Here is a 25,452-nt window from a genome sequence, read left to right as displayed (position 1 = left end):
AATGTAATGTTTGCAGATGTAACATCCATTTTGAGAGAGATGGTATCGGTTTTGAACTCCATTCAAGTCGCTCGTACCACCCTCGTAAATCAATACACAGAGAGACCATCCCGTTATGTGTTTTATTGTTTCGAGTGGCCTATGCAAACAAGTGCATTGCGTCTGAGTGAGTAAATCCCCCGGACTATTTTTGTAATCGAATCGATAGATGGCGAAGTCTGAAAGGATCCGATACCTTCACAATGATCGTTTAAATGGTGATTTCGTGTTTCTCGACGACAAATTGACGAGTTTTTAGCTGAAATTAGACACTTTCAATGCGACCGCAAGAGGACGCCCGGGTAATTCAATCAAGAGTAATGGATGCGTTTATTTCTCAATAAATAAAAAAAATATATGACAGTAATTCATCTAAAGTATCATTTAGGGACGGTTTTGTTTCAGTAAAAAAACAACACACATAAAAAATAAAGTGTTTAACGCAGATGCTACATGAAAAGCAAGCCGGCGGTAAATAAATTAAAGGGTCGTCGGAATGAAGTAAATTAAAGTAATTTCATCATAAAATCTCACGAGTGGAATTTAGGTTGTGTATGTACTTATCTCTTTGTCCCATGAGGCGTATTACGTGTGGGTCTCCACTCCGGAGGCAACTGGAATGCCATTTCTGGATTATTTACAGAGAAATGACGCGAGCCGCTGGTTTTTAGCCGTGTTTACGTTTGAGGTGACCGCTTTTCAGACACAAAATACACAACAAAACCAAAACTTTCAATAAATACACCAAACGGAGTTTTTTACTCTAGCTAGTTAATTTACCATAATAATCGATATTTTTAGTGCACTAAAACCTTGTTTTGTTACAACTAGGACCAGGATTTATTTGCTTTTACTCCTTTTTTTCCAACTATTTTTTTGTCATTTCACAAATAAATAAATTTCTAGTCAAATTGTTTCTCATTTGAGAGATTTAGATTTGAAATAAAATACATATTACAATTGTTATTTAAAAAAACATATGAAACAAACAAAACTTTCAAAGTTTTTGGAAAAAAAATCAGATAAGAATCAAGCAGTTTACTCGAAAACACTACCAATTGGTGATTCAATAGATGTCATTCGCATAAATTTGATAAAAACAAAAGTTAGTATAAAAAGTTTGCTATTCTTATGCAATTTTTACATAATTAATCTCTAAAATTAACACAACAAAAAAAATTTTACATTTATCAATGTTCTCTCTCTTTCTTGTCTCTCTTTTGGAGAGGGACATTGTAGATAATCAGTATTCGAAAAATGTAATTTTGTTACAACTAGAGCCAGGATTTATTTGCTTTTACTCCTTTTTTTCAACTATTTTTTTTTCATTTCACAAATAAATAAAGCTTTCCTAGTCAAATTGTTTCTCATTTGAGAGATTAAGATTTGAAATAAAATACATATTACAATTATTATTTAAAAAACTACATGAAACAAACAAAACTTTCAAAGTTTTTGGAAAAAAATCAGATAAGAATCAAACAGTTTACTCAGAAACACTAACAATTGGTGATTGAATAGATGTCATTTCTTATGCAATTTTTACATAATTAATCACTAAAATTAACACAACATAAAAAAACTAACTTGCATCAAAATATAAAATAATTCATTTTCAATTTTGAAAAATGTCAATAATAACTTAGAATATTAAGCCGCAAATAATTTTACATGAAGTAAAAATTTATTTTTGTGCGTAAGCGTTTATACTATTACCAGAATATTGTTGTCTCTTTTTTGGAGAGGGACATTGTAGATAATCAATATTCGCCATTTTTTCACTACTTACTGCACTATTTAAATTAATAAACATTTTCGACAATCTCAACACAAATTCCGTAACTGAAGCCTAACTTTCGTTTATAAGCGTCGTTTTAATTTTATTACTTGCAAAGCGTCCTGATTATTTTGTTCATTTACTTGCTTGATCTGAATACGCTTGCGGATAAAATAGTATATGTTATTCGGTGTAAAAGTGAGTTTCTGTAACTCAGCTGAATTATTTGCCTAATAGACGTTCAGCTTGCCACATAAGATATCACTTTTACTCCCAATAACATAATAATATACTATTTATTTTGTTTTACACATTTTCATTGTGTCAGTTATTATACAAGATGAACAAAAAGTATGAAACCAAGCGTATTTTTAATCATTTGCTTTCAGAAAATATTAATTAATAAAACTAAAGTGCTATAAAAAATGTTATCGTGTTTTGAGAATGAAATTTTGTTTTTGTTAAACTTATTAAATTTTTTAATAAAAATTGAATAAAACGCAGATAGTTGTAATCCATAAAAGGTTTTATAATGGGTTGTCATTTGAAAAATATAAAATATTTTCAGGACTCTAAAACAAAAAAATCGATAAATTTTATTCTTAAAAAACGTCACATTTGTACAGTACTTTATTAATCATTAAGGCTCGGATTATATGCAAAATGCATATTTTTCATTAAGAGGTATATTAACAAAATTGTAAGTTTTCTATGCATATCTAATGTTTTTTGATTAAAATAAGCCAATTAAAAAATGCATATTTTGCATATTTTGGCAACTTGGTGCATATTTTAGGAAATATTGCATATTTGTGCATATTTTCTTCAAATCACTAATTTCCGATTAAAGATTTCACTTCAAGTTAAAAATTGGACAGTTTAAGAAAAATAATCCGATTACAAAATATTTTAAAGAGAAAACAACCGGTAATTCGTAAGCCAAACTCAAAAAAATAGTTCCCTGGTGAGAGTTTTCTTTTAAATTTTTTTGTATACTGGGTGAATATAAAGTATTGAACCAAGCGGTTTTTTTTAAATCATTTGTTTCCAAAAAATAATAATTAATTTAAATTAAATTAATATAAAAAAATGATTTTTTAAGAAGAAAATTTTGTTTTGTTTTTGAATTATTCGATTTTTGTTGTCTAAATTGCGATATACATATGTAAAAAAATAATTTTATATAAAGTAGATAGTTGTAATTCTTGACCTTCATGAGAAAAATGTTTTTTTTGTTGGGTCGCGATTTACAAAAATAAATATTTTTGTAGAACTCAAAAACAAAAAAATAAAAATTTTGAAAAATTTTATTTTTGATAAAACATCACATTTCTATAGAATTTTATAATTCATCAATTAGTTTTTTCAAAAAATAAATACTTTAAGCAAAAAAACGTGATGTGATCTGAAAAGTACATATTTTTTAGAAAGGGTTAATTACTATGTTATTAAAATGTCTTGTCTCACGCCAAACCAATTTATTTATTCTTTCATTTATTGTGTGCAGTTCAAGATGACAAAAATACAAAGTTTAGTGTATTCGAGGATAAAAATTTATCCCAACTTTGATTTTTTATTGTTAAAAATTTTGCATATCGATGCATATTTGGCATATATTGGAGCATATTTCTTAATACTTTGTGCATATTTTTGTGAAAATGCGTGCATATATAATAAAAAATGTATGATTTAATATTAATCCGGGCTTAGTTAAAGCTCGTATTATGGCCAGAACTCTTTGTTGTTTTTCGTCTTTGAGCATCAAAATAAAGGATCCACCGTCCTGTGTGGTAAATGGAGTCGAAACATCTCATGTTAAATTTTTCTTTCAACCGCGATAAACGTAAATATACCTCGTGGGTTTATGCAAATGAATCCATAACCGTCTTGAATCTTGTGGAAAAAAGTATGTTAACAGCATCGCTCCGCTTGATTTCATAGGAGAAATGAGCAATAATATTTCCCAGTGACAAATTACGAAGGAAGAGTCGCACATTTCTTATGCGCCGACGGAATTCCGGCATTATTGTTCGGTTTTACAAAAAGTAGGACGTGGTATTCCATTTCAGTTGACAAATTTAACTGCAGTTCCATGCATGTAATTATCATTTATCATACCTCTGATCCGATTAGATTGTGTAACTGTTATGACCAGATTTGCTCCAGCGATGTCACCCATTCAATAACTATCCTATTTACCGACGTTTCGATACATTAAACATCGCTATAGCATTGTTTCCACGAGGAAAAACACTTGCAATTAGTTTAAGGCTCCAAATGGCCTGCATAATTGATGATGATACGCTTTAATGACAGCTTATTCCATCACCAAATCGATTATTTGTGAATAGATTTGCGATTGAGCGTTTTTCAATTAAAAGAAGATCGTTTCAGTAACTATCTTGGCCACAACACCTACAATTACGGTCGGAGTTCCATGTGCCTTGAGAACATTAACGTTGGTAGACCACTACGTGGATTATCTTCAGAGCGGTTTCGAGACCCTTTGAAAATAATTAACCAAACCGACGAAATAAACCCTTTGATAGATAGACGTAATCAATGCCTCGAGGATCACTGCACCATTATCATTGCACACATAGTTTGCATTTTAATTACAAATGTTTAATAGTAATTTATATGGCAAGAAAATAAACAAACAACTGTTCAAATCTCGAAAATGTAAGTAATGCCAGAAGTGACCGAAAGAACTAAATTAATAATAATAAATAAAATAAAAATGATAAATAATCAGTTCATCCAATTACAATTTTAGAAGTAAAACTAGCTTCAAAAAATTAAAATTTTTAATATTTTTGAAATCCATTTTAAGTGAGCCACTGCTGACAAAAATACAATAGAATGCTTTTTTGTTTGAGAATTTGAATTTTTTTTGGACTATTTTAAATCAGAAACTTGTTCATTACGGCCTAATTCAAATTGTTCTAAATTTTGCACTGATTGTAAATAAAGAACGAATCTGTCGAATTATGTACTTTTGAAACAGTTGATATAAATTACTTTATCTACTGAAACTAGTCGATAAAAACACTCTTTAACATTGAATACAAAATAAATTAAGTAATTTATGAGAATATTAAAAAAAAAATTAAAAAAAAAACATAAGAGCTTTACAACATGAAGTAAGAGAATAAAAAAAAATGAAATTGTCAAGTAGATCTTCTCTAAATTTTTTATTATATCTTTCCCATTTGTCAAATTAACCTTTCAGTTTTTTTTCAACCACTGTTTCTTAGATAAATAATAAGATTTTTTATTTTTTGATTCTACTTCCGTATATTTCACTTCTTTACTTAAATAATTTTTTTTATTTTTTTCACATCAAGTTTTCGAGTTTTTATTTAATCCAAAACACTTTAAAAAATTGTAACAAGAATATTAAAAAAAAAAAGAAATTAAACCTTCTTTCTTTCATCATTATCTTCATTTTCTTTAGTTTTTTATCGACATCCTCATTTTTTTATTTGATTTTCTCGCTATTATTTTTTTTTGTTTTTTAAATTGTTTATTTAAATGTTTTCTCAAACTGAAACCGTTACTTTGCAAATCCATGTTTATTAAGACTTTTCACTTTTGTTTTACATCGTAAGAAGAATTATGATACACAAAATTCATTTATTAATTAAACATCATACCGGAATTCTAAAAACATGAAAAATTTTGATGTAAATAAGGAACGAATCTGTCGAATTATGTACCTACTTTTGAAATTTTTTTCGAAGATCTAGTAAGCGGTTTTAGCCTCCATTTGTAAATTTTGGGGCTAGCTTAGCACTATAACTTCAAAATTGCTCTAACTTTATTATTTATTAACCGATTTTGTTCAAATTTTTAATGTTGAAAGTAATTCATTCTAAATGAGCCAACGCTGACAAAAAAAAACAAGAAAAATGATTTTTTGTTTAAAAATTTGAATTCTTTTTTAAATCATTTAGAATTTTTGTGCTAAGTTTTGCACTAATTAAGAAGAATCAATCTGTCAAATTATGGATTTTTGAAATATTGTTTTTTTTTAAGATTTGGCAAATAAAAGCTAAAATCGCTATAGAATCGATGTTTTTGAATCAAAAATTGAGCAAAATACAAATTTTAATACACAATAAATGAACTAATTACACAGTGTTATGTAAATCTTTTAAAAATATCAAATTTTGACAACTTAGATATTTGACAGTAAAGAAAATTAATTAACGTTTGTTTATTCTTCAAATAATTACATTTTATATTGACAATAAAATCAAAGAAGCCGGTTTTCAAAACAAAAAATTTAATCATTTTTATTTTATTACTGATTTAATTCAGTTTGAATTTGCTTTGGAAAAGACGCACAATTAATGAATTTAAATTATTTTTTACAATTAGTCACCGTTTTGCCTTTTTGTTTGATTTTCTTGAAGCCACATTTATGCGAAATGTCAACAACTGTCAGAAGTGTCAGATTGAATGATTAAAATCCAGCGCACTTTTAGTGATGTTTTTTTAAAACGTTAATTTAAGCACTTTTAGATCTTTTTTCTTTATGAAACTCTATGATTAACTTTTTGTTTGTTTCTTACCTTTACTCAATCTGCCCCTTTTGCCGTTTTCTACTTTTAGTGATTTCAAATTTTCCAACAATCTCCAGGAAAAAACAAAGATAGTTAAATTAACGTTTTAGTAAGGTATAATGTGGTATTTTATTAATTTTATTCCCAAGGGAATACCAAGAGTGACAACTTTAGACTAAAATTTTATGTGTGCAAGTTCAGGATTTGATATGAGCCACGAGAAAAGCGGTTCCAAAAACCCCTCGTATATTGATTGTGATTTTGGCTTTAGCCGAGGTGAAAATCTGATTTAATGTGGGACATTTGGGTTGGATTTATGTGAGCAGTGTTCATCGAGTATGAAACAAGGCAATAAAGTGTCAACTTATCTCGCAAAGAAATAAAAATTAAACTACGAAACGGGCCCTAGAGATAAATTAGTTTATTGATCAGCCCACATATGCAATCATGAGTGAAGTTTTTGTGTTGATTGCAAAGTGTTGGTAAAGTTGGTAAACTAGTTGGTTGTATGTTAACGACATCTTGGAAAGTTGGACCGATGCGTACAACAAACACAAGGGAACACTGATATGAATGTTCCAAGATTCAACTAACTAGGTTAAGAAGTTGCAACTTTAATTAGAAGAAGCACAAAAAAGTGGCTTTTTTCAAGCTTCTACAACACACACACATGTCGTAGAAATTTCATATAACGTCAACTTAATTGAAACTTTCTCTCGAGATGGAGGGAAAAATTCGCCATGTCGAGATACACATCGACGTCGGTTTTGTGGATTGACAGGAGAACTTTTCTTCCTATATACACAGGACAATGTAAACAAACAAGAATTCGAGCAAATACGACCGAAATTAATTAAAATAAACAGTAATTTAAAATTTGCGGGGGAAAAGTTGTTATTAAATTGTGGACATGTGCGTTTACCAATCATCGTCCTATTGATATAGGGGAAGACGTTCTAGTTGAAGCACAACAAAGTTTATATACAATCACCAGTGTATTCGTCAACTCTTGAGATGACTCTCAGTTTTGTTAAAGTTTATAATCTGATTCTCTGACAGTTTCAAGATTATATTACACCGTTCCTTGACGAAATTTCCACTGAAAGCTCAAACTGTAATTTTCCGCGAAGTATATATTATGCAACTTTAAAACGTTAGACTTTTATAAAATTACTTTCTCAAACAACAAAAATCATCAAGTTACTTTCCATATGCACAACTTGGGAAATGCATTTTTAACTATTCCCATGTTGGAATGCAAATTGTAATGTAGATATTATACGGAAGTGAAACATGATATCGTCTGTCATAAACAAAACTCGTTATCCAAAGAAATCTTTTCAACGCCGGCTCCAAACTTGTTTGCAGACTCCAAGACTTTTTATTCGACTAATTTAAAATTCCATTATTTTTAATGGCCAATTGGCAAAGATTATAACAGTGGCTAAATCGACACACCAAAACGCAATAAACAGACAGAATCATTATACAGAGTAAAATTACCACTATTTCTGAGCTAAAATGCGAAAACTAGGTTTATGTCGGTTCTAAAGTCAACACCTTTGAGCCAACTTAAGTACACAAACAGCCAGAGATGGCGCTATTGCTTTCTCTCTACAGACGAGCTTAAAGACCTCTCCGAACGCGAAATTGCAGCAAACAATGTCACCATTATTACTTTACAAATTTTTAACACAAAAAGTAGATTTCTTGTGCTATTATGCAATTATTGGAAATTTCACCTGTTCACTGCCTAAATTCCGCCAATTTAATTTGTGTGCAATTGTTCTAAATTATTCAAACAATTTAATCAAGCCGCAATTTGCAATAAATTTATAAAGTTGATTGAGTATCGGAACGTTCGGTGCGACGTAAAACGCTATCGAAAAGGAGAGCCTTGAACATAAAACCCTCATAAAACATAATTTTTATTGTGCAACGCGTCGGTCTCGAGTTAATTACAGAAAACTCCATTTTCTCCATCATCTCGTCGACTGAAAATTTCCCGAACACGTCCCGGAATATTTACATAAATAAATAGATACGATTGTGATAACGCATACAGAGGGTTAAAAAAAGATTGCAAAATAAACAATAAAGTCTGGGTCCCCAAAGTATGAAAGTATTGAATTTTTACTAGAAGCTTCTCTTTTTTGTTGGAACAGATTGCAAATAAATGTTTAAAAAAACGAATAATCTTCGATGTCTCTAAAACTGTTACTTTGCGAACTCATGTTTATTAAGGCTTTTCATTTCTGTCTTGTTTTACATCCAATAAGAATTATGATACAAAAAATACATATTAGACATCATAACAAAATTCTAAAAACATTAAATATTTCTAAGAATACTAAAAAAATAAAAAATAGCATAAGAGCTTTACGTATAAACGAAAAAAAATTAAATTTGAAATCGTCAAATAGATCTTTCGAATTTCTTTTTTTTCGATATTCGTAATTTTATCTGATTTTCTGGTTTTACATTTTTTTTTCTTGTATCGTTTTTATTTTTCGTTCTCTAAATTTTTTGTTTGTTTTGATTGTTTGTTGTCCCTATTGTTAAATTACCATTTCAGGTTTTTTTTTCAATCACTGTTTCTTTGTTTCTTAGATAAATAATAGGTTTTTTTTCTTAATTTTTTGTATTTCCGGATTGGTTTTCTTATTGTGTCAAGACAATTTTTTCATTCTACTTCCGTGCCTATATTATTGTCAAATTTCACTTCTTTTTTTCTCATTTTTATTAAAATAATTTTTCTCATTTTTTTTCATATTAAGTTTTCAAGTTTAATTTAATCCAAAACACTTCAAGTGGACTCAAAATTGGTCAAGTCGGTGGCAAAACAAATAAAACCACGTTTTTTTCATTTAAAAGTAATAATCCTTAATAATAATCACTATAGTTAGAATGGGCCAAAATACGTATAACTAAAAGACTAAAACATTTCAAGTGGAAATAAATCCGTTCTTGTTAGTGTCAAAATTAATCTTAATTAATCTTCTTTCCTTCATCATTGTCTTCATTTTCTTTCGTTTTTTTCGACATTCTCAGTTTTTTATTTCATTTTCTCGCTTTTATTTTTTTTTGCTTTTTAAATTGTTTATTTAAATGTTTTCTCAAACTGAAACCGTTAGTTTTGCAAATCCAAGTTTATTAAGACTTTTCATTTCTGTCTTGTTTTACATCGTAAGAAGAATTATGATATAAAAACTACATATTAAACATCATACCAGAATTCTAAAAACGTTAAAAATTTCTAAGAATAATAAAAAAAATTTTAAAAAATGCAGAAGAACTTTACAACTTGAAGTAAGACGTAAAAACAAAAGAAATAAAGTTTGAAATTGTCAAGTAGACCTTCTCTAAATTTTTTCTTATTTCTTTTCCCAATTGTTAAATTACCGTTTCAGGTTTTTTTCAACCACTGTTTCTTTGTTTCTTAGATAAATAATAAGTTTTTTCTTTACTTTTTGTATTGCGGGATTGTTTTTTTTATTATGCCATGACAATTTTTTGATTCTGTTTACGTATATTTCACTTCTTTATTTAAAATTTTTTTTCATTTTCTTCAGATTAAGTTTTCAAACTTTTATTTAATCCAAAACACTTCAAGTGGACTCAAAATTGGTCAAGTCGGTGGCAAAACAAATAAAATCACGTTTTTTTCATTTTAAAATAAGTCTTTAATAATAATCTCAATAGTTACAATGGGCCAAAATACATATAACTAAAAGACTAAAACATTTCAAGTGAAGATAAATCCGTTCTTGTTGATGTCAAAATTAAATAAACCACATTTTTTGAAAGATAATAATAAGAATGGTACCAACATAGGTCAAAATGTACGTAAAACACTGAACAAGAAAGACATTTCAAGTGGACTCAAATCAGGTTATTTTGGTGTTAAAATTAGACAAAAGAAACTATTTTTGTGTTTTAGATTGCAAAAAGGGAAATAAATTACATTAGGTAGATACATACAAGACCAATATTTTAAAAACTTTATAAAATTGTAAGAAGAATATTATAAAAAAGAAAAAAAAACAATTAAATCTTCTTTCCTTTATCATCTTTATTTTTTTTAGTTTTTTTCGGCATCCTCAGTTTTGTATTTGATTTTCTCGATTGTATTTTTTTGTTTTTTAAACTGTTTCCTCAATCTGAAACCGTTACTTTGCGGACCCATGTTTATTAAAACTTTTTGTTTGTTTTGGTCCATACTTCCTAACATATTTTACAATCTTTTGTATCCTAGGACTTGGAAACCTGATTTTTTCACCGATAATTTTATTTTACTTGTTCACAATGCGAACGAAGCGCTCAATCAATCAATTTACGTTCTAGGCTCTTCTCTGCCAGAGAAGATAAATTACACAAACCCAAAGAACGCGTACGATAAACTTTTGCCTTATTGTAATAATCTAATTAAAGTAATTAAGACAAGGTTTTGCCTTTCAACCTAATTTTTTCACAAATTTGTGTTTATACCTACATGAAATTCTGACGTAATTAAAATGGAAGCTCACATCTAACGAACCTCTCATTTGAATTTGTACTTTCTTCGCAATTGTGGCAACTATACCAAGCCATCTCTTATAAGTGCCGACGAGTTTAATTAAAGAGAATAAGTAACAAATTCCCTCGGCGGCGGAATTACGTCTGAAAGGTTTCCCTCGTCGTCAAATTATATTTTTCTTTGGGTGTGATTTCAGCGGTCAATTTTTAATATGAAAACGGCTTAGTTGAAAAAGTGTTAAATAGATGAAATTTGTCGCGTCCTTGCACGTCTCTAGTTGGTGTGCAGATGAAGATTTCCCTCGGGTCTTTGTTGAGGTCAGCGAGATCCTCTCGGGATTCCGAAGATAGCGTGAAATCGGAAACCCGAAGAATATGTCATTACCGGAGGACTCCGCCACTCCCTTCACTTTACATTGTTTCGCTTGACTTTTATGAGAATGCAAAGCCATTAAATGGTGCGCATTAATTGTGGTCGTCGGCTTTTAACGTTTCCACCCCACGTGTCATAATTCGATTGTATTTTCACATATTAATGCTTCATAAACACGAAAAACTGCCAATAAAATTGATGATTTTTCATTTAATTCGACAAAAACCCCCCCAGACTTTGTCTCAATAATCAAAACAGCGGCACTGAGCTTGGGTAAAGCCGTGAATATTGTCTCATATTCAACTATTCAATAAAGGATAAAAGACGATTTCTGAGTTCCTGACAACAAAAGAGCTATTTGCTATAAACTTGTAAACATAAAGGCGAGAATCAGGAAAGATTTTGTATTTCACGCTGTCTGATTTTCACTTTAATGCTTTGCTTGAAATAAAATCCAAACAAACGTGAACGTGATTGGGGAAAAAACCTTTCGTCACAAAGCGCACCTCATGTTTGTTCCCCCCAAAAAAAAAAGTTTACAGGAAGTGGTCGCTGTAGTAGTAAATCGTAAAAAGGGAACCGATCCGCGATAAATCTCTCCTCCAATCTCCGATTCTTACAATGACAGTTTCGAAAACAATATGTTACAGTTAAGTACAAGTGAAATAAATGGTTGCCTTGCCAGCCAAACCGCTGACCAATGTTTATTTCGGAAAGGTAAATACACTTTAATAAATACAACAGCATGGACATATATTACAGGTAAAACCTGGACTGGATTCGGTTCACGTTATTTGGGTCACTATGAAAAGCGACGGACCAGATAAGAGGCGGGCGGGCGTCGCGACGACGAGAAATTTATTACCCGTCATGACGATATTCTTCCGACGTTTGCGAATTTTTACTTATTTATTACACTTCACAATTACCACAACCGGAATCGATTGCCAGTTTTTCATGCAAAACGTTCAAATACTGAAAACTTTTTCACCACTTGTACTTGTTGCATTATGCGCTTGATATTGACACTTTTTAAGTTGCAAGCAATAGAAAAATGCCCCAAAACAAGTAATAAAAACCCGAGGGGTCTACAACTAATTCCAGTCCCAAAAAAATTTTACAGAATTTATTTTCCGATAATTTAAAAAAGAATTCCAGTAATTTCAATAATCTATCGTATTTCCATTGTTTTTAGATTAATTCCAATAATTACAAATTAGTTCTTGTAATTCCAAAATTTTTTTTACGTCTTTACGTTTATAATCTCATATTTGTATTCAAAAGATTGAGTCCGGTTCTGGAACTTGGCACATATTTTAAAATGATTTTAGTCAAATGCAAAATTCAGAACTTTTGTGACAAAATAAAAAAAATATTATTATTCGCAAAAATACAGTTTATAAAACGAGCAGAGCACGAGTTTTTTATTCATCTGAGTATATAATGCAAGATAAAAACTATACTTTGCCTACTGTTATGTAATATGTTACATTTTTACGCTCTTACGTTTCTTATTTTTTTATACTTCCGTTAAAATATTTTTATTTTTTATTATTTTTGTATTTACTAGTTAATTTTGATCAAAAATATGTATCTCATGATTACATACTAACTAGACATAATTTAAGCGGCCGTTAACTTGAAAAAAATGTGTAAAATATTTTCTCTAATTCCAAATTACTTCCGATAGTTCTATAAAATTTAACGCAATTTTCAAAAGAAATTACCAAAAAAATAATATTCCAGCAATTCCAGAAAAATTCCAGTAGTTTACAAATAATTCTGGTAATTTCAAATAATTAAAAATAAAAATTGTACAACTAATTCCAGAGTCAACGGCCCCTCGTAAAAACCGAATCGTCTTGGTGGAAAAATTCCGAAAGAACAAAAAAGCATATTTTAAAATGACTTTAGTCAAATGCAAAATTTAGAACTTTTATGATAAAATAAAAAGAAATGTTATTATTCTATTAAAATTCGCAAAGATAAAGTTTATAAAACGAGCAGAGCACGAGTTTTTTAATCATATATTGCGACATATAAACTATATCAACTAACTATAAACTATGTTATGTTATGTTTCATTTCTACGCACTTACGTTTTTTATTTTTTTATACACTTACGTTAAAATATTTTTATTTTTTATTTTTTTTGTACTTACGTGTTAATTTTGGCTAAAAATATATATCTCATGGTTACATACTAACTAGACATTATTTGAGGAGCCGTTAACTTGAAAAAAATGTCTAAAATATTTCCTCTAATTCCAAATTACTTCCAAAATTTAAAGCAATTTTCAAAAGAAATTACCAAAAAATAATAATCCAGCAATTCCCAAAAAATTCCAGTAGTTTACAAATAATTCCAAGCAATTTCGATTATATTCCTAAAAATTGTACAACTAATTCCAGAGTCAAAACCGAATCGTTGTTTTGATGGAAAAAAGCCGAAAGCTCAAAAAAGCATATTTTAAAATGACTTTAGTCAAATGCAAAATTTAGAACTTTTATGATAAAATAAAAAGAAATATTATTATTCTATTAAAATTCGCAAAGATAAAGTTTATAAAACGAGCAGAGCTCGAGTTTTTTAATCATTTGACTATATAATGCAAGATAAAAACTATATTAACTAACTATAAACTATGTTATGTTATGTTTCATTTCTACGCTCTTACGTTTCTTATTTTTTATATACTTACGTTTAAATATATATTTTTTTGTACTTACGAGTTAATTTTGGCTAAAAATATATATCTCATGGTTACATACTAACTAGACATTATTTAAGGAACCGTTAACTTAAAAAAATTGTACAAAATACTTTCTCTAATTCCAAATTACTTCCAAAATTTAACACAATTTTCAAAAGAAATTACCAAAAAATAATAATCCAGCAATTCCCAAAAAATTCCAGTAGTTTACAAATAATTCCAAGCAATTTCGATTGAATTCCTAAAAATTGTACAACTAATTTCAGAGTCAAAACCAAATCGTTGTTTTGATGGAAAAATGCCGAAAGCTCAAAAAAGCTCCTGTCTTTGCATCGATGTTAATTATCCAAAATCCTGGGATTACGACAACAACGAGCCCGTTTTCTATTTCGACGAGTGCTCCGTTTCCTTTGAGGAACGAAACGATAATAAGCATTATAATATTGCAATATAAATGCTACGAACAATAGCTCCATAATTAATACAAGATCCTTTGGAGTGAAACAGCAAATTTCGCAGGCACCAAGCCAAAACTTTCAGCTCAATAATGTCCCGAACAGACGAAACTACTCCCGGATAAGTGAGTCGGGAAAGTTTTTTTTTTTTTCAATACGAGATCGAAATTAAACGAAAGAAACGATCAGGTGTCCGAAACCCTCTTTTATACTACCATAAATTCACGTAATCGCTGTTTTCTTTTACGTTTTCCTCGATTTAATCTAGACGGCTAATACACCTGTTGGCCACCTTTGATTGTCTCCTTTTATCCGCTCCCACATGATATATACCGGTATAGGTGACAGGTTATAACCCGTTTTCTGATTACATCACTTATCTTCAAGTGACAGGAAACAAATCCCTAAAGAAATTTGTCAAATACAAGCGAATATTTGAATCGTTGTTTCGCGCGGCGCTAATAAAATAAAAAAAGGAACAAGACGAATCCGTGCATAGAATATTGAAATGGAGCGTCTAAACCGAGCGTATAGTAAATTGCTTAAGATAGGAGTGCAGAAATGGGGAAAATTGCCAGAAATCAGAAAAAATATCGCATTTCAGGGGAGAATGATTGTGATGAATGCCCTGGGGGAAGTACTACTTATAAAAGCTCGGCAACGGGGTTTTGCGCACAAGTAATAGAGATAAACGAGGAAATGTGCACGTGAGAATGAAAGTTTTTTTTCCCTCCTCACTGTTACAATAAGCTTGCACATGTGTGACTCGTATTTATGAGTTTGATGGTCACGTGGGACGGCAAAAATGAGAATAAACGTCCTTTGACACTTTCGGGATTACGGAAAAAAACGCAATTAACGATTTTCCTAAAGTGCCGAAATTTATTCTCCGATCCGAAGATTTGTCTTGAGTATTTTCGGACCCTGAAACGACGAAAGTGTCATTTCAGCAACTTTTAAATTGCCGATTCGAGCGGTTAGCAAAAATTTATCTCGTTTGGCTGATAAAACAGCGATCGGGTGCACCGACTTACAAAGTGCTTTGAGATGGTAATAAAAAATAAAATGATTTGCAGCCAATTTTCCAACACAACACACTACGTTAAAACAGTGCATTAAGCCTTAAAGGATTTCAGTGTTGTAATAAAGTGTGATATTTCAGATTGATTTAAGTTTTTTACATTTTGCAGTTTTTACGTGAGTCGGGTGTAAACTCTGGCGCTAATAAACCATAAAAGAAATAAAATAATTTGCAAGCCAATTTTCTCAGAAGAGAGGTTTCCCGAGATAATAACAGACTCCTTATATCTTAAGGCAGTGCATTAGGGCTTAAAGGATTCCGATGTTTTATGTGTAATAAAAAGTGTGATATTTCAGATTTATTTTGCAATATAATCTGGAATAAAATTAAATTTTTGTCTAAAAGAGAGTCGGGAGTGAATCAGTGTGATTTTTTTCAAATAACACTTTGGGGTAATGGCAATTGTATTCGCCTCAGTTTGTGAAATATGGCTTCAATTTCGTCGGTCCGTTGTATATAACAATTCAATAAAATGTAAAATCCTGGTGTGCCTATATTAGTTTTCTTATCTTTTATGCGCTGTCAAACTTTCTATTCCCCTAGTCATCTCCATTTCGAGATAGTGTGTTGGAGAAAAGAAGAGTTTTCCTTCATCATATAATGTTTGACAGTTCATCGAATTATATCCTCCGGGTAATGGATGCGTCCTTATTTAGCAAAACCGAAAATGTGTTATGAGGTAATCTTATTAAGTTGGAAAGATTGGTCGTTTTAAATGCAAAACAGATTAAAATGAATGCAAATATTTTTACCTTACTCAGTTATGCAAATTTAATCCGAAGCAATAAGCGGGGGTCTTTAAATTAAAATCAATTCAAGTCGGAGTCATTGAACAACAACAAGGGTGAAATTTAATAAAGCCTGATGAGGATGCTCGCGCCATATTTACTTAAGACAGATTTGCGATTCTTTGTTTTTCATGTTTCAGCGAGTTGACTTTTAAATATCTTAAAATGTGGATACAATAAATATTAACTCTCTTCACCACCAGAAATTATTTTCAAGTATTCAAAAATAAGTTATACAAGGTGTTAAAAAAAAGATTGTAAAATATTAAAGGAAGTAATAGTATGGACCAAAGAAACAAAAAAGTTAATAATTATGGGTCCACAAATGCGAAAATTTTGACAATTTGTACTAGAAGCTTTTCTTTTTTGTTTCAACAGATTTAAAATAAATGTTTCAAAAGACGAATAATGTTCGATATCTCCCAAACGTTATTGAGACTTTTTTTTTGTTTTGGTCTATATTATTATCTCCTGAACACACAATCTTTTTTTAACACCCTATATGTTAAAAATTATATGTTTTTTTTTAATGAAGCAACCCATGTATTTAACTTTTATTATAATAAAGGGAAAAATATTTTCTTAGATCCCTGTTCTCCCAAAGTTTTATGTTACACTAGCTACATGTTTCGCCTATTTTGCCATCTTCAGACAATATTGTCTTATTCAATTTTGACTCCGCTCAATACTTCTAAAAGAAATCGTTGTCAAAAAAGTAAAACCGTCAGTGTGATGAGATTTAAAACGCAGAGAAAAATAATTATAAGTCCCAAATTAAGAACTTTTCTTTCCACTAATTCAGAATAATAACGTTTTAATTACAGATTTGCTCGTTTCAAGTGAAGCAAAAAATGTTTTTTTTGCACTTTTGGCGTAAAATAAAAGATACATTTTTGCGTATATTTTTTTTTGTCAAACAAATTAAATTATTAAAAAAAATATGGAAAATTGACCAACAAAAATTCAAAAAACATAATTTTGTATTGTAACTTATTTTTGAAACATCTTGTAGAAATATATTTATTTTGTGCGGGGCTTAATAACTACAAAGTGAATAAAAACGTTTTTTTCTTAAATTATTTATTTTTTGGAAAAACTAATTGATGAATGATAAAGTATGTGATGTTTTATCAAAAATAAGGTTTTTCGAAATTTTCTTTTGTTTTTGAGTAGGTACAACAAAATTTTTATTTTTTTAATGGCAACCCACTACAAAACCATTTTTCTCATGAAGGCTACGATCTAAGGATTACAACTGTCTACTTTATATTTAATTTAAAATAAAAATTTCCTAACTTAAAAACAAAACAAAATTTCGTTCTAAAATACGATCACATTTTTTTTTCTGAAGTCACTGTTTTTAAAAAAAAAATGGTTCCATACTTTATATTCAGCTGTATAAATTTTGTATACACATTCTTGAATAGGGTAAACTCGGGAAGGATGGGCAAGGGAAAGAGATGGACTTTGTAACTAAAACCCATTTAGGGCTCCATTGATTTTTACACCTCAGAATATATTAATTTTTTTGTATTTAAAACAATTTTGTTACTTTAATAAGTTATCTTAAAGTTGATGCAATTAAAAACAACATTTGTGGTTTGAATTGAAATACGAAATTTTCAAAATTTTCTATTTCAACATTTTATGGGTCAACAATTGACTTAATTGAGACACTCTGTAGACGGACTCCCCACGGATTCAATCTGCCAGCTATTGAATTCGCGTTAGAAGAGATCAAGCTGGTGTGTCACTTATTGACTAAAGCACCTGTCACCGAAAACGAATAAAGAGTCGCCAGTCAATGCCACAATTAAATCTCCACTCTGAAATGTTCGACGACGGCTGGGGTCGGATAACGAGGTGCCGAATGCAGCAGCAGATTATATAAACTTGAATTATCGAGCACAAAAGACGGATGCGACGACTACCGCCAGCGATATTACCTCATAAAGCTCGAAGCCTTTTTTTCAACCTCCCAACGATAAAAGCTCATCATGTCGCACTTATTTATCGAACGCTGCGCCGATTTGCATCAGATGACCTCGCTTCCTGCTCTCTTATTGCACCAATTTGCTATCATATCGTACCATCTAATTGCACTTTAAATAGGAAACCATTAAGTAGTTGCCTCTACAATACTAGAATAATAGTGACATAAAAAAACTCTTCATCATTGCAATCACGTCGTATTTATAGGTTGCAGGAAAATGCTGAACAAGTACTCTATTTTATTGCATCTTATTGCCAAAAGATTTTTTACCAAAGTCAAATTTTATATTCTTTGTGGTCGTAACGTTGGAGCATAAAACTGGGGAGAAAATGGGAAACGTAGCCTCACTTGTTTTACGTGTGCTATAATGAAAATTTAATTTTGTATTAAAAATGAAATTCATCAGTGCAACATTGAATTCCAATTAACCAATAGTTTGTTATTCATCGAAAAACAGTCATTCTAAACCCAATTTAGTAATTATGCATAACATAAATTAGTTTAAACGAGATTTTTTCCCAAGTGTCGAAATAAAATTAAAATATTCCTCGATGTAAATTTATGTAAATAGAGCCAGTCACATTTTGTAACTAAATAAATAAAACATGAAAAAGTCGTAGCAAAGTGTGTGTTTTTAACATCCGGAAGGTAGATGCAATACTGAAATAAATTTTACATTAAAAATAAAACTCATAAATAAAACATAACCGGTCATCGTGGTCGATTTATAGCGTTAAAAAATTGCAAAAATCTTCAGATGATCTAAAATTCACTGCATATAGATCGTAAAGAAGCACTCCTATTCATCCCTGAGGAAAAAACGGAATGTTTTTAATCCCGACAACAAAGCAACTTCAATTTCTCCACGTCATATCTACCAAGAGCGACAATAATTTCCGCTCACAATAAATTCCGTTGTGCACTACCCTCAAGCATTTACCGAAATTTAATACACGATCAAAAATTACCCAAGATTCAAAAACGGGATAAATTACCAAAATAGACGTTCTATTCCAATCAGAGAAAGAACAATAGAGACAAAGATTTACGTCTTTGATTTAAAATTGTATACAACTTATCTCGACGCTTATAAATTGTCCTAGAAACTAATTATTCAAAGACAAAAAAGGCAAAATTGAGAGTAACCATGCAATGCAAATGAGTGCAGTTTTTGTCGCTGAATCAGTCCACACAGAGACCTAATTATTCAAGAACAAAAAGTGTGGATTGACTGGGGGGAAAAACCGAATTAAAAATTAACACTCGGCTGATCCTTGTATGCAAATACAGGGTAAACAAACTGTCACGAAAATGCACGAGTGAGAGCGAGACTGGGAAAACTTGTGAAATATTTGCTCGACAGAGTTTGGAATTTTATTAGACAAGAAAACAAGTTTTTGTCGACGCAAAAGTTGAACGATTGCTCCCCTAACTGAAACTATTTCGATAAAAGCTTCACTAATTACCAAAGACCATACTTGACAATCTAAAATAAAAATGTTCGGCTTCAGGACCGCTCTAATTCAGCGAATAAAATATAAAAACCGACGACAAAAACACGCCCGTGTACATTTATCAACTGTTGTAATGTTAAATCATGCGAGGTAAAACTCGGAGAAATTTCCGGATAAAAATTGACCATCATAAAACACGAAGGCAGGTCCTATATGTTGTTGGCTCGACAAAATGGAAAGATTAGCGACTAATTTTATCGACGCGATTAAAGAACAACATTCGTTTAACGAATTACTCGGAAACTTTGTGTATTTCTAGCGAGCCTTTCAAACCACCACTGCCGTAATTTATTACACCAGCAAAAAAAAAACTTATATATCAAAGGACGACGCGCTATTTGATATATCAAAACCTGTCCGAAGCAATATTTACGACTCTTTTATGAATACTATTAAAATAATTTAATTTTTTTCAAGAAAAAAATTAATTTGAATTTTGTTGAACAGTTATCGGAAAATTAGTTAAACTTACTTTAATGTAATTAGCGAGTCGAGAACTTTGCCACCATTATATAAAAATTACAACTTCTCAGTCACGTGTCACTCCAACCCACCTAATAATTTACGAAAGTAACCTTTTCTCTGCTAAACTCGCTTAATTCATTGAAAATGGTACAGAACGTTCGTTAATTTAGTCACGGTGGAAACTTCAAAACAACATTATGAAAGGTGAGCAATTTTCTTGGATCATTTACCAAGAATCAGAAATCAATTTTTGATTTTATCTGTCATCCGTTTTACGACACCACGTCCTGAAAATCCCTCCGTAAACCCTTTCACGTATTAATCTCTGCGACAAAACCGTGTCGCATTTTGCGGTTAAAGAACGACGTGAAACGTCAAAAGTGGCGGCCGAATTTACGACCTCAAACATATTTACCGAATCTGAGGGCCTCCGACACCCATATCACGGCTTCTGGAGGGCGTCGTAATCCATAAAGCTGCTTTATCGTCCTGTAATAGCCTAATATGAATTCGAGATAATTCCAAAGATCAGATTTTAACCGATCATAAATTCGTTCCGCATTTCGACCTAATATTCAGATGTGTGTGCTAATTTAAATAATGGAGGCTCAGTTGCAAAATGCTACATTCTGTTCTTGTACACTTTACGACCCGATTCGACTCTTATATTCGAGCATAAAATAAAATATGCGGAACACTTCACCTGCTTCAAACGATTAAAATTATTCTTACTATAAAACGACAAAGTACACACTATATTTTTCCTGCTACTTGTTTTTTCCCTTGAGATGCATAAAATTTTTACTGATACCGATGTTTGTTGAGATTGCCAGGACAGCGTCAAAAGAAAAACATGAAACCCTTAGACTTTCTCTCTCCAGTCAACAAAATGAAAGAAGATATTTCAATCTTCTTTAATTTTTTTGTCTCAGCTTTCACGCCATTATTTCCTTCCTGTTCTCGCATACGAAAAAAACTATAACAAGTTTGAGTCAGGAAAAGACGGTGCTTAATGAAACAAAAAAGCTACACAAACTCACCTGATTTATGGCCAATTGAATCCAAATGGAGTGAGCGTTTTTGTTGAAACAAGAGAGAAAAATGTGTAAAAAAGCAACAAAATTCTTTCTAGACATTCCGGCAGCAATCATATTAATGTTTTATTAAAAGTGGACGGTGATATTAATAAACGTAAGGATGCTCGTCGTTGAACTTGATGACATTCTTTCCACCCCCATAATTTTCATCACGTACATTTCGGATATTAGATATTAGCCGGCGTGAAAGTCATGATATATTAGTCTCTAGAAAACATTTTTATTGCTTGATGGACATTTTCCACCACTCAAATTAAACTCAAAAAACAGCATTTTCCGAATGAAAAGATGAGAATAAACTTTTTCGCTTCAAAGCGGATTAAAGCTCGGTCTGAAAAAATTTGAAACAGATACCAATGTGATTCACATGCGGTTTGTCGATCCCAATTTAGCGGTTTTTCACCTAATTCGGACCGGCTTAAACTCGTCCGTGTTTAATTAGGCCGACTATCGGGAGTGCAGTTTACGACTTTGACCCACAATTACTTCCATTACTACATTTTAATATCAGTTTCCGGTTCGAAAAACACGCTAATAATTTTCGTAGAAAACACAAAACTCCCTCATATCAAAGGATATACGAGACAAAATAGCGCTTACCAAGCACCATCAGAATCGATATCCGCGCACAAAAACTTGAATGGCAAACTTGAGGGATTTTTGCGAGTTTCCGGGTAATCACAGAACCGAAAAAATTAAATGTCAAAGTATTAGAGAAAATTAGAACAGTTTTTCGATCAGTAGCAATTATTTTAAACGTTGTCGCTTAAATGCGATTTCACTCAAACTCTTGCAACTTTTTAAACTGTTACCGACAGCGAACATATTGATCAACACTCGCTTCAGTTGAAAAAGAAACGGCAATGCATTATTTTTGACGGCAACAGATCGACAACTTGAAACTCATCGCCCGAAATCCGAGTTGAAAAGCATAAAATGGTGGAGGCGCCGGGCTAGTTACACTTTTGAATAGTGTTTTGTATAAAACCAAGAAAAAATTAATTAAAATAAAAAAATGTTGAAAAAGTCTATTTATAAAAATTTTGATGCTATGGGAGATTAAAGTTTGCACTTTGATTCTATTTATTTCTTGTGGAAAAAGTGTATTAAAAAAACAAATGATACAAAATTATCGGTAAGAATAGACATAAAAAAATGTCAAATGTCAAAAATTTTTGACAAATAGACAATTTTATAATATTTCTGGTATTTTATCTTATTTGACATTTTTCTTCTTTTTTGTCTTTTTACAAAACACCCTGTTTTTACTACGCGCCATAAAAATTTTAATGTATACAGGATGTTCCATTTTTATTGTTACAAATTTAAACAGGAGATAAAATATTCTATTTTTAGATAAAAGTTTCCTATGAACATTCTTTAAAAATACTATGTAAAGGCGATACACTCCCTGAAAGGGGTGTATGTTTCAATGCATTTTGTGAAACCGTTTTAGATAAAAGTACACAGTAGATTACCTTTATGTCAAAATTTTTAATCAGGGGCGTCCTAAACTGGGGGGTTTAGGATTAAAAGTACTATAACAACAACAAAATTCTAAATTCCATAGTTTTTTTACTAAAAAGAGGTCTTTTGCGTTTTTTTCGATATAATTTACCCTTTTTGAGTAAAATCTTTCTAATATTTATGTTACACTTGTTTTGTGGTGTTTATTACCGAAAAAAAAATGGTCAAGTTTGGTCGAAAATCATACTATTTTTGCTTTTTTAAACGTTTTAGTATGTTTTTAAGATAAAATCACGAAATTAAATCAAAAATATCATATTTTTTACTTTTTCAAGCGTTTAAGAAAGTTCTTCAGCCAGAAATGCAATTTTTTTACAAAATTTCTTCCGAACCAGTTGAAAAATCGATAAAAATTGTGCTATTTTTGCTTTCTTAAGCAGTTAAATACATTTTTGAACTAAAAACTTTTTTTTTGCAAAATGTTGCTAAAATAGGCCACAAAATCGCGTTTAACATGTTTTTGAGTTGAAAAATTTTAGGACAAAAATGACCAAATAACATTATTTTTGACTTTTTTAGTTAAAAATGCACTTTTTTGCGACATTTTGCTCAAGCAAGTCTTGAGATCTACTAATTAGATAAAAAATGGTGTTTTTTGCCATTTGTGATTAAAAATCTTAATTGTTTTTTATCAAAACATGCCCAAAAATTAATTAGGCAAAAAATTATTTTATTTCCATCTATTTTCAAGCGAATAAAAACGTTTTCGAGCCAAAACTATTTTTTTTCACAAAATTTTGCTAAAATAGCTAAATTTGCGATCGAAAACGACATTGTTTTTGCCTTTTTCAAGAAAAGTTTCACCCAAATGGGCCAAAAAATTAGCAAATTAAGTTGAAAATGGTATATTTTTTAAACTGTGGGTTAGGATAAATAGTACTCTAACTATTTTGGCTGAAATTTCATGCCACTTTCAAGAACAAAATTCTAAATTCCATAGGTCTTTTGCGTTTTTCGATACAACCCCATTAAAAAACTCACCCCTTTCAGAGGGTGTAGCTCCTTTACAAAACATTTTTTGATACATATTTATAGGACACTTTTGTCTTAAAATTGAATATTCTTCTACCTGTTCAAATTTGTAAGAATAAAAACGGAACACCCTGAATATTTTTTATGTTTCAATTTAATAAATGTTATTAAAAAGTTAAAAAGAAATAAATATAAATGGTGGATGCGCCGGGTTAGTAATCTTGGTATTTTATTTCACTAAAGTTTTATTAGTGGATAGTCCCAACACAAGTAAGCTTTCGCTTAACCCCACAAAAGATTTAGAAAAACTCCCTTCAACATCTATTTATGTTAGTCATAATGACAGTGAAACGCCATTTTATACTTTCACAACCCCTAATGCAAACACTGTTTAAGAGCTTCGGCACAACAAAACCCAATGAAAGGATGTTTTATTTTGCAGCTGAGCGAAGAACTGGGTTATGTGCTGTATTCGGCTTTGGGCTCGTTCTACATGCCATCATGCATAATGGTATTTGTATATATTCGTATTTACTACGCGGCGAAAGCTCGTGCTAGACGCGGAATCCGGAAGCCGCCTCGACGCCAACCCCAAGACGCCGTCACGAGTTTCAGCGTACCGAAGAACGGAGATGGCGACGCCGCCGCGACGGCAGGCGCTTCCATCGATAGGAACAGCAACACGTCGCCGCGGGACGGCGACAGACAAATCGCCACCATCGAGGCGATTCCACGCCCCATGCCCATTCCCACCGTCACGTGTGATTTAGCATCGGATATTTCGACGAGCGACGCCGGTGAAATCGTCGCCGAGACGCTTGATCAGAAGGATACGCTCAAGGTTTGTACGATTGACAGTGACGGACCGAAGAACGAAGGGTGTGTTGAGGAGGATGCTCAAGTAGGTTATGGCTTTGAATCAAGTAGAGGATTTAGACGAGCAGAAAAATGCCCAAAAAATTGAGTTTTAGGCATTTTTGTGACGTAATATTTGCTTTTCAACACACCAGAAAGTTATAAACACCAAATAATTTTTTAACGTTCTGGTGAAAGTTTTCATGTCGATTGATCTCGAAGCGAACGCAGCTGTACTCACTCCTTAATAGATCTTAAAAGCTGCGCAAGCTTAGAGTTCGGAAACTCAAACTTGTTAAAACTTTTAAATACTTACATGAATACGAGATTGACGTGAAAAATAGCAAATTAAGTCGTTAATTTTGTTACAGCGTCCATTTATTACAACCTGTAATTTTAATAGTCCCATAAAGAAAGCGTTTAATTAAACTTTATGGAAATAATGCGTAAATAATGGAGTGGATCATTTGGGTAGCAATAACAATTTATCAGTAAAAATAAAGCTTGTGGTCGGTCAGTGGTTTTTCCTTTTCACTCGCTCGTAATTTCTTTATTCTTTGCAATTTTCGCGGCATCAAGACTACTTTTGTTATATTATGTCTCTGACAAAAGACGACCTTCCAACTTTATTCTTGCGCGAACTTAATAATAAGTAAAGTTTTTTTTTAAGTGAAAAGTTATAAGATTGCTAATGCAGTTATAAAAAGATACGCGTCATA

The 25,452-nt window shown here is 31.1% G+C and overlaps 1 protein-coding gene across 2 annotated transcripts in view; it reads left to right on the top strand.

Moving 5' to 3' along the window:
* Positions 1-25,452, top strand: part of LOC123015651 (alpha-2C adrenergic receptor) — a 73,150-nt gene that overhangs the window by 41,889 nt on the left and 5,809 nt on the right. The window contains exon 2 of one of the 2 annotated variants that reach the window (XM_044415519.1): positions 24,321-24,719. In XM_044415519.1, coding sequence (XP_044271454.1) covers positions 24,321-24,719 — 399 coding nt within the window. Of the gene's footprint in view, positions 1-24,320; positions 24,780-25,452 lie in introns of both variants that reach the window. The other variant, XM_044415518.1, reaches the window with a different exon arrangement.

The sequence above is a fragment of the Tribolium madens genome, unplaced genomic scaffold (genome assembly GCF_015345945.1).
Source record: "Tribolium madens isolate multiple individuals breed KSU strain unplaced genomic scaffold, Tmad_KSU_1.1 Scaffold_19;HRSCAF=116;Tcas5.2_LG9, whole genome shotgun sequence".
Lineage (NCBI taxonomy): Eukaryota > Metazoa > Arthropoda > Insecta > Coleoptera > Tenebrionidae > Tribolium > Tribolium madens.
The sequence above is the reverse complement of the archived record's forward strand: the minus strand, read 5'-3'. Positions and strand labels throughout refer to the sequence as shown.